The sequence below is a fragment of the Triticum dicoccoides genome, unplaced genomic scaffold (genome assembly GCF_002162155.2).
Source record: "Triticum dicoccoides isolate Atlit2015 ecotype Zavitan unplaced genomic scaffold, WEW_v2.0 scaffold185500, whole genome shotgun sequence".
NCBI classification, from domain to species: Eukaryota; Viridiplantae; Streptophyta; class Magnoliopsida; order Poales; family Poaceae; genus Triticum; species Triticum dicoccoides.
Window position 1 is genome coordinate 911 of NW_021227942.1, and position 9,993 is coordinate 10,903.

At 46.7% G+C, this 9,993-nt stretch overlaps 1 protein-coding gene and 1 pseudogene across 1 annotated transcript; one reads left to right on the plus strand and one right to left on the minus strand.

Moving 5' to 3' along the window:
- Positions 1 to 463: 463 nt before the first annotated feature.
- LOC119344784 lies at positions 464 to 1,789 on the plus strand (annotated as a pseudogene).
- A 4,509-nt stretch (positions 1,790 to 6,298) lies between these two features.
- LOC119344785 (peroxidase 70-like) lies at positions 6,299 to 7,909 on the minus strand. The gene is made up of 3 exons (XM_037615126.1): positions 7,610 to 7,909; positions 7,298 to 7,489; positions 6,299 to 7,218 (listed from the first exon to the last, which is right to left on the minus strand). Exons 1-3 carry the CDS (start codon positions 7,823 to 7,825, stop codon positions 6,658 to 6,660), a joined length of 969 nt encoding a protein of 322 aa, XP_037471023.1. The 5' UTR covers positions 7,826 to 7,909; the 3' UTR covers positions 6,299 to 6,657.
- Positions 7,910 to 9,993: the final 2,084 nt, after the last annotated feature.

A 9,993-nucleotide genomic window follows, 5' to 3' on the forward strand; every position in this document is an offset into this window, starting at 1 on the left:
TGCGCGCGCGGGTATGCGCTCTAGGTCCGGTTCGTAAGGCAGCGGCCGCTGGCGAGAGTGGAGGGCTGGTGCGTTGGTTCGTTAGTAGCTAGCCCGCATGACCGGGTCCATTTGTAACGCGCATGCACGTAGTTAGCAGGTTAGTTGGTTAGTGCATGCATGCATCAGGATATGGGCGTGCCTGTAGTGTAGTGAGTGCTACGTGCGTGCGTGGCCGAGAGTGTGGCGGTAGGCCCTGTGTGCTGGGCTACATTAGCCGATGTACTGCGTCTTGTTTGGTTTGAGCCGAGGGGAATACAAGAGAGAAAAAGGCCAGCGTTCATCGGGGTCATCTGTTGCCCGACGGGCGTTTGTCGCCCGGAAATCCACCGTGTCTCGTATTCTTGTCTGATCGTCTGTCGATCCTCGGTTCCAACACTGAGCACGTAGTGAAATCGCCAAACTCACGTGGGTACTACCCAAGATGCAATCGCTGAAGCCCCGCCGCTTTCCCAAGCTATGCCGCCGATGGATCTTAACGGACTCCGTGGCCGACCTGCCCGCCCGTTCCTCGAGCCCCGGGTCCTGTCTGCAGGCGCTCGCTCTAGCCCTTAACAAGGTACATCGGCAAGAGCAACGACAACCTCATCTTCTTGCCGGCGTCGGTTTACACGGCGCTGTCGCTGGTGGCCGCCGGCGCCCGGGGCCGCACCCTCGCGCAGATGCTCGGCGTCCTCGGCGCGCAGTTCCGCGACTAGCTCGCTGGGTCCGTCCGTGCGCTGGCGGAGCAGGCGTTCCCGACCGGTCACAAACCGGCGGACCATGCATCAGCTTCGCGTGCGCCGTGTGGCACGACAAGACGAGACCTCTCAAGGCCACGTACGTCGACGCTGCCCTCAAGTTGTACTACAACGCGCAGACGGGCGCCGTAGACTTCCACGAAAAGCTCAGTGCCGATCTGTCATTTGCTGTATGGGCACATGTCCAGAACTCGAGATCAATCTATCACAATTTACAGCAACTAATATGTGCGCGGTGGTGCAGCCGGAGGAAGCAGGGAAGCACATCAACGAATGGGTAGCGGCGTCGACCAACAACCTCATCCGCTCGATCGTTGATCCACGCGAACTATCCAAGCTCACTGACCTTGTGGCCGCCAACGCCATCTACTTCAAGGGATGGTTGCGCAAGCCTTTCCACAAGAAAAACACCAAGAGGACAAGTTCCACTGCCTAGACGGTAGCACCGTCGACGTGCCCTTCATGCGTGACCCGGGCACGAAGCGCGTCCCAGGTGTCCAGCTTTATTACCAGACAGGCTTGCCCGCTCAGCCGGCGATCTACTCAATGTGCGTCTCCCTCATGACGGGCTGTGGCGGCTGACCGACAAGATCGCATCCATCCCTGACTTTTTATTTGAGTACCTGCCGACGAACACCGTCCGTGTCGGTGACTTCCGTCTGCCCAAGTTCAAGCTCACCTTCTCCACAAAAATGATCAACGTTCTCTGGGACGTGGGGCTCAATGAAGTTTTCAACCTGGAAAAGTCCAACCTATCCGGCATGATGGGGGAGGGGGCCGGCAGAAGCCCGGCGCTGTATGAAGTATTACACAAGGCTGTCATCGAGGTGAATGAGGAAGGGACCGAGGCAGCCGCCATCACTGTTGGCTTTGGCAAAGAACTATCGACCTACCAACAGCCACTGCGTGTGGACTTCGTTGCTGATCATCCGTTTGCCTTCTTCATGATGGAGGAGGTGTCGGGTGCAATTCTCTTCGCAGGACACGTCCTTGACCCATCAAAGGAGTGAAGGGAATGGTGGTGTTTAGGACATACGTCCTAATTTTTAATCTTTAGGTTTCTATTAGAAATTTTATTTCCATGTTTGTGCTACAATTACCTGCCACTTCACTTGCATATATAGAGTTTAGTCAATTCCATGATCTATAACATGTCAAACAATACTTTAGTCAAGGCGTCGAGCGACTTTCTCACATATTTTGTGTCGCCCACCAAGGACACTGTCCTCATGACCAAATAAGTCGTGGCTTAAAGTCAGAGCATCTCTAACAGATGATGTAAAATAGGGCAATGCTCAAAAATCTGTTTTCGGGCATAAAAACAAAGATACAACAAATGCACTATCCTTATATAGGGCTACAATTTTTTTTGGAGCAGACCCATATTTTACTCCCACGTGCTACACATTTACATCAATCCACCCGACTGCTGCAAAATACAACCGCAGCATAGGTGTTGGCCGCCCGCCCCCCTTCCGTGACCGCCGCCGGCCATAGAATAGAACTCCAATGCGCCCACTTTGTCTCCCACTGCCAGCCAGTGCAGCCTCCCAACTACGACCCTGACGCGCCGTTCCTTTCCCAGCACATGGACCGCTATGCCGATGCCTAAAAGGAGACCGCCGCGCCTCTCCCCGGCCTCGCGACTGGAATGAGGAGGAAGAAGACGCCGATTGCGCACTGCCGGGCGAGACGGGCCTGCCACACTCTAGTAGGAAGACGACAGGTTGTTCAGGAAACTCCCAGCAGAGGAAGAGCACGTGCCCCCGGTGAAGGGCCGGCGGGCGGTGGCGAAACCTGCCGTGAATGGCCTCTCGACGGTGGTATTTGCGGAGGTCGACACAGTCTGGGGAAGCGCGCAATGCCCAGTGTGTAAGGATTGCATTGATGCCTTCCACTAATTAATTGGAAGGAAGAGATTAGTGCTAGAGAGGATAGCATCGAGGCCTTCCAATTATTCCTCACTGACGACGCTCCTTGTGTTCTTTCACCTGTTCCCCTTCAGCTTCAAAGACACGGGTTCTTCTCGAGAACAAGGCTGCATGTTAGCCTATGAGATTAGTGCCCGAGATTCCATTTGGATTGGCTGTTGACACTCATGTGTACATCATGCAGATACTCCCGTGTCAATCTCTTCGTCCTAATACTCTCTACATTGGTGCTATACAATCCTTTTCTCTGTCACATAGAATTGGGGATTTTGTTTAATCCTTCGGTCCTTTCAATTTCGAAACAATTCAAGAAATAAATCTTAAGATTTTTTGTATTTTGTCGAATCATATAATTATGTATGTCACAAATACCTTGAGCTCATGTTTTAGTTTGAACATTTCATAGTGCTTGGAATATTATCATGATTGGAAGTTTTAGGGCACCAGTTTTACATGATGTGCTATGGCAGAAAAATTTCTAGTGCCCTATTTTGCATCATCTCCCACGACATAAATTTTTTGGTGCCTTAAAACCTGCTTTTCAGTGCCATAAAACTGTTTTTTGATGCCGTATTTTGCATCATCTATTGGAGATGCTCTAATGTTGAAATCTCCTTTATATTGGGGTGCTTTTGGTTCATTTGAAATGATCGACCTTCTCCGGGACATGGACTCAACCACGTATTCAAGCTGGAAAAGTCCAACATGTCCGGCATGATGGAGGGGGGCGGCAGAAGCCCGACGCTTTTGCGAAGTATTACACAAGCCTGTCATCAAGGTAAACGAGGAAGGGACCGAGGCGGCCGCTGTCACTATTGGCTTTGGTAGATTTATAGCGGCCTACCAACGGCCAGTGCGTGTTGACTTCGTCGCTGATCATCCATTTGCCTTCTTCGTGGTGGAGGAGGTGTCGGGTGCAATTCTCGTTGCAGGGCATGTCCTTGACCCATCAAGGGGGTGAAGGGAAGGGTGATCTTAGTGGAGACAGAACATATGTACGTCCTAAATTTTAGTATGTAGGTTTCTATTAGAAATTTATTTTCCATGTTTTGTGTCACTCTAGGTCGTAACAGTTGCATATTGAACATCATCTGAACATCCCATCGCTAATCCATGCTTAGGCTTTTCTACTAGTGTCACCGTTTATTTGCTACTGCCCCACTTGTTACTATTATTGATACTTTACTGCTACTCTGCTACTAATAAATTATTGCAAGAAAGCGATTTCTCATGTATGGTTGAATTGACAACTCAATGCTTTGAATTATAAATATTCTTTGGCTCCCCTTGTGTTGAATCAACAAATTTGGGTAAAATACTACCCTCAAAGACTGTCGCGACCCCCTGTACTTGTGGGTAATGAGTACCTCAGTCGCCTCCGAGCTGCACATCATATTCGTTTGCCGAGATTAAAGCAAGTTCAACAAATCGTCCTCAAAAGCATCCACACATAGTCAGGCTACGACTGCCTGTCTGCCTCCGGAGTGGGGAAGTCCACCTTGGCCTTGATCTGTCAAAGCAGATAGCCAACTTGCTTGGGCGACCACTGTCAGAGTAGATTCTGGCAGATCCCTTGGTAGAGTATCTCGGGAAGGAGAATAGGCTGGATGGTAACAGGAGCACAGTTTTACCCAGGTTCGATCCCTCATGATAGAGGTAATACCCTACTCCTATTCGTGTATATTTAGGGTTGTGTATAAAGTATATGTTAATATGAAGGGATTGTATGTATGCTCTTGACGAGCCTGACCCTGGCTTATATACCATATCAGGGGTCCTAGGGTTACAGATCCTAGTCAGCTACGTCGGTGGAGGTAGAGTCCTCCACGGCTCCAGTATCTTCGGCTTGTACGTCAGGTTTTACGGAGTACTCACATAACATGTCATCTGACGCCCAACATGGCCCAGCATGGAACCGACATAGGGGTCCTCGGCCCGACCCACCAGGCCGGAATCCGACATAGCGAGGACCACCTAGGCCATGGCACCATCACCCTCATTAGGGGTGGATCTCTTATCAGGGAGGGGACAACTGGCGAGGCGCCGATGGGAATGGCAGCGCATTGCATCACCGAGAAACAGTGTCGTTGGTGGAGGTTGCATTGGGGCTATCCTGAAGGGAGAAGACATAGCCGGGTGGGATTGTACTGCGTGTGGCCCCCAAAAAATAATCAAAGGTGGGTTAAGTGGGAGATGGCGGCCCAAGGAGGAAGACAAATGCATACAGGGTAGGAAACGGAACGTTACATATTTTTTTACGGTTTCCCATTGTTTAGCTTAACTATTCTCTGTGCAACCTTTGTTTCTTCATACGAGGGCCCTAAATGATTTGGCTCTGATCGCAGATCTGCTCTGTCGTGTAGTATTTTGAAATTACTACTACCTCGGTGCTAAAATAGAAGAATTTTTTAGGCTTGTTTAGCCTAAAAACAGGTCTTATATTTTAAGATAGAGGAAGCAATTCGTTAACATGGTATGGTTTAGGGCCAATCAGTTATTCGGTCTAGGCCTCTTGCTATGCAATCCAGGTCCACAAATAAGATGAGCGGTGCTCGTGCGGCCCAGAAAAGGAAAGGTGTGGTGGGGAGGAACGGTGACTGTGCTGATGTGGTAGAAGAAAAATATTTTCCTTAGCGTGGATCTTTTGGTCTCGGGTGCCAATGCACACAGATTCAAAATACATGTTGAAAATTACAAAATTAGTCAACAAATCCTAAAAGTTCTTGGAAACAATAATAATATAGCTAAAATTTGTCATAGTGTTATACTAATGTGAAAAGTTTCACGAAGGAATGACTAGCTTCCATGGTGTTCTAGGCGAAATAAAACAAAATCAACACTATATAAATGTCACAATTCACAATTTTGTAATAACCAATTTGTTTTGTTTTTGTCCTAGAGTCCACAGAAGTCACTCCTTGGTGAAACTTTTTATATGAGTATAAAGCCATACCATTCTTGTTTCCAAGAATTTTCAGAAATTTTGTATTTTTATGCAATTTCTAAATTATTATTATTATTTAAATCAGGCGCAATTATATGGGAGCCGAGACCTATTGGCTATTTCTAGTATTCTTGGCTGCTATTGGTAGTTGTATGTGATTCATAAAAGGGGCTTGCGTCAGTACACTCGTCTTAATCTCTATTATTGGGGAGTTCGTTTCGTCACCTCCACTCCGGTCAATCCCCTTTTATCACATACGTCTCCTCCCACCGGTTAGCCTCACCTCCTTGCTCGTATTTTTTCTCCGCATTATTTACCTTCCCCTGCCCATACCTAAATGAAATTATATCTTACCAAAATTTAGAATATGGTGTGTGTAAGGTATCTGTAGCACAAAATTGATGTTGAACCACTAAAATATGTATACACCCGTTGCAACGTATGGGCAGTTAGCTAGTAAAATTAAACCAAAGAGTCGCCTCGAAAAAAGAAAGATAAAAAAAAAAATCTCTCTTCACATTTGTTTTCTCTCACAGTTTTGTCGCAAATCTCACACGAGTGTTGCATAAAAAACCATGCATTCTTGGTTTCCATTATAGCACTGCATGCATACGATCGGAGATACTTACATGATGAAGCATGTATCTTACAACCCTGGAGTTGGAAGGTTACTCAATCCAGGCATTATCTGAACCAAACGGCTCTTATTCTGCAAAAATGCTAGACATACAAAGACTTACACGCTTTTACACGCTCGTTCCATCTAACAACCAATCACAAATCTCTCCCCCCTAATTTTCAGGGGGGTGGGCCGCCCCGCTCACCTATTAACCAATCAAGGTCAATCATCCTGTAAAAGCCTGTAAATCGTTTGTACGTGTAGCATTGCCGCTTATTCTGCCATGCATGCTAGGTGATTACTACGTAGACGTAACCAACCTAACTTTACGCACTCATTTTACGCCCATATGTAACACGTATATATGGCGAGACGATGGACGAATCAGCTGTTGACGACCCTGCAGTTGCGCCTAATCTGGCCGGCGGTTCCAGTCAGCGGTGTGATGTTCCCCATCTTGATCATCGCCGTCACAAAGTCGGAGGCGAAGAGCGCCGGGTTGGCGATATACTGGCGCACCAGCGCGTCCTGTGAGCCGCCGTTGAAGAGCACCTGGTCGGAGTTCAGCAAGCCGCGCTTGGCGACCAGGTTGCGGTAGTAGGCGTTGTCGAAGACGAGCTGCGTCTGCACGTCGAACGGCGCCAGGTTCATGTCGCCGTTGGGGGGCTGGGCGGGGCAGGTACGCTTGCGCAGTGTGGCGAATGCCGGGTCGATGTTGGTGCCGTTGTAGATGTGGTCGCGGAAGTTGAGGCACTGAGAGAAGCCGATAGTGTGCGCACCGGATAACGCCGTGAGGTCACGCGGGTTTAGCTTCTTCTTGTCGAACGCCATGACGAGCCCGTCCAGGGTTAAGAAGGGAGCTGGGAGGTCGGCGTTCGCCTCGGTCAGGCTGGCCGTCGTTGAGTCGCGCCGGCCGAGCGGCACCGCCCAGCTGGGCCCCCCTAGCTGATCCAAGACACTTGTTGTCAGCATTAAAAACTTGTACGTGCACTGTGCCAAATGTCCACTGATTTTATGTACGTACCAGAAACGTGCCGTCCCGTGCTGCGAGAGCAGCGATGTCCGCGCAGGAGACGACGCCAGGGCAGAGCAGCTCCACGTTCCGCTTGATCTCGTCGATCACCTCGTAGCCCCGCACCGAGTTATTGTTCGGGGCGGCCGTCTTCTCGCCCACGAAGCTACCCACGTCATCCAAGAGAATGGACCCGTCACAGCCCTATATATACATACATATAACAAAATTCCCGCATTAATCTGACCTTCTCTGTGAAAAGAAAATTACTGTAAATCAATCGACATAACTATGTTTGCTTAAAGGTTTAGTTTAGCTACTTACTTGAACAAAGCAGTCATGGAAGTGGAGCCTGAGGAGGGACGCGCCCATTCGGCGCTCAACGAGGAGCGCCTTGATCATGGTGGCGCGCACGATCAGCTGCAACGTCGGGCAGCTCCTCGCATAGAACGACGGTGAGAGCTGCCCATACGCGGCCGAGGCGAGGAGGAAGAGGGCAAGCAAGCAATGCCATGCCCTACAGGTGGAGTTGGAAGCCATGGCTCGCAAACTTATCTAGCTACGTACTTTGGCTCAGTGTGTTCTTCACTGTAAGGATTGCTAGCTCAGTGGCTTTGCCCAACTATGGCGGGCACGAGCCATCTATTTATATTAGCACTCTTCTGTCAGTTGCATGAGATGCATGTAGAATGGTCAAAGTTAGGCTGCTAGGCTTGTGGAAAAGTATGACAGGTTCCACGTGGTTTCTTTCTCTGGTTGACTAAGAGCAATGCATCTCTTTGTAGATGCCAAAAACTGATCTGTCTTTATTTATATATATGTTGCTCATCTGTCACTAGCAAATGGCATTTGGAGTATATATGTGAGAAATTATATATATATAAAAATAGCATGTGGTTGCCGATCTTGATGGATAAAGATCATATTCAGCCCACTAATTCTATGTAAATTGGTGATAGGACATGGGAGCAGAGAAGGATGTAGGCCGTGATGTTTATATGTAATCAAGACATGATGGCAACAATTCCGGGCAAACGAACATAAAGGAATAGAAAAAAGGATAATTGAAGAACCATTAGAGCAGTGTTCAAAGTGTATTCATAGTGGGAGGAAACGGATATGCGCAGGCGCACGCGAGTGCGGGAGCACTCACCTGCCAAGACCTGCTGCCTGTTCGTTTTGCCTCACGATTCACACAGTAGTTTAATCCCGCACGAGGGCACAATAGAAAGAAAATCTCTCAAAAACTTTTAAGTTTCAAGGACGAAACTTGCAGTTTTTGCATCTAAAACAATCAAGTTTCAACAAGTTTTAGAGAGATAATTTCAAGCAATTTTTTCTGTTGGTCGTAAACACAAAATAATTGATTTTTTATCAGTTGCTCGTACTAAATTTCAACATTGAAACTTAACATATTTTTTAAAAGTAGTCAAAATATATTCAAAATGGATCTTATTTGAAAGCGCTGGTCACGAGAAACATGAATATGAAAACATAACTTATTTGGAATTTTGTTTTAAAAGATATAAAACATTGAAAATCGGAAGCCAAAATAAAAAAGAGAGCACTAGGGACATACGTGACCCTGCACTTGCATGCCACAAATCCTCTCCCTGGGAGGCAAGTTCCATTTTGTTTGTGGGGTGAGAGGTGAATTAATGTTGCTATAGGTCTGCAAAATTTAATAGTATATCTTCTATTGAATTGAGATGAAATATTTGGAACTTCCCCGAAATTTCATTAAAACAAAGGAAAGAGGGGGATCCATTTAACAATCTCTCCAACTATTCCAAACTTCTAGTATACTTCCTGAAACTCCCTATAACACCTATGAAACTCTTCAAAATGAGGCAAACACAAAAACATATACAACTATTTGAAACCAACTTACCAATTGAATCCTTGATTGTGGAAAATAAAACCTTCATAGAACACCACCATGAACCTCGATGGAGACATACAAAGATGAAACCAGTAACAGTTGTTTCATTTATCTGGAATCAAATTTGGATTTTGATCCACCATGAACCTTGATTGTGATATCTTGGGTTAGAGTGATACTCCTTAGTGAGAACCAGGTTATGCCACCGTGGTTGCCACATCACCTAGTCAACTCCAACCCTCTTTCCACATACCTAAGCGTCCCAAGGTCCAAATAATGCTTCATCCACCGAAAGAGGATAGATACAGAGTACACGCTCGACATAAGATGTTGGACTGAAAAGGTATCGAGAGCAATACACGTTTTGAAGTACAACTATGAACTATGTTTCAGCACATAAACACTATTTCCTTCTCTTTTGTGGAAAATATAACATTCTTTCAGCATATTAATTTGACGAGATGACATGCATGAAAAGACTAAGTTGATTTACATCTGTAACTAAATGCAAATAGATGTTTTTTGAACAACCAAAGAGGGATAAGTCATGAATAATGATCCTAATAGTGAGTCATGAAGTATGATTTTCTCCACTGAAGGCAAATGCATTCCTTGACTCCCAATTTTTTCATAATAACAAGAATGTTGGTCCTTAATTATGGTGATTGTCACTCCTTTATTTTCGATTGAGGCAGAGTACCAGTGGGAAGCAAGTCCATATCAAGTGTTTATTCGGTTACTAGCTAGTGAACTCCTTCTAAAACTAAGCATGGAGGCCTTAATACTACTGGTTTTGTTCTTTCTTTCTATTTGAGTCTTCTGACTT

Bases quoted from the DNA above. Each gene is read 5' to 3' on its own strand.
- LOC119344785 (XM_037615126.1), bottom strand. From the start codon at position 7,825: ATGGCTTCCAACTCCACCTGTAGGGCATGGCATTGCTTGCTTGCCCTC. The intron at 7,490-7,609 runs GTAAGTAGCTAA...ATGTATATATAG, and splicing joins TCCATGACTGCTTTGTTCAA to GGCTGTGACGGGTCCATTCT. The intron at 7,219-7,297 runs GTACGTACATAA...GTCTTGGATCAG, and splicing joins CACGGGACGGCACGTTTCTG to CTAGGGGGGCCCAGCTGGGC.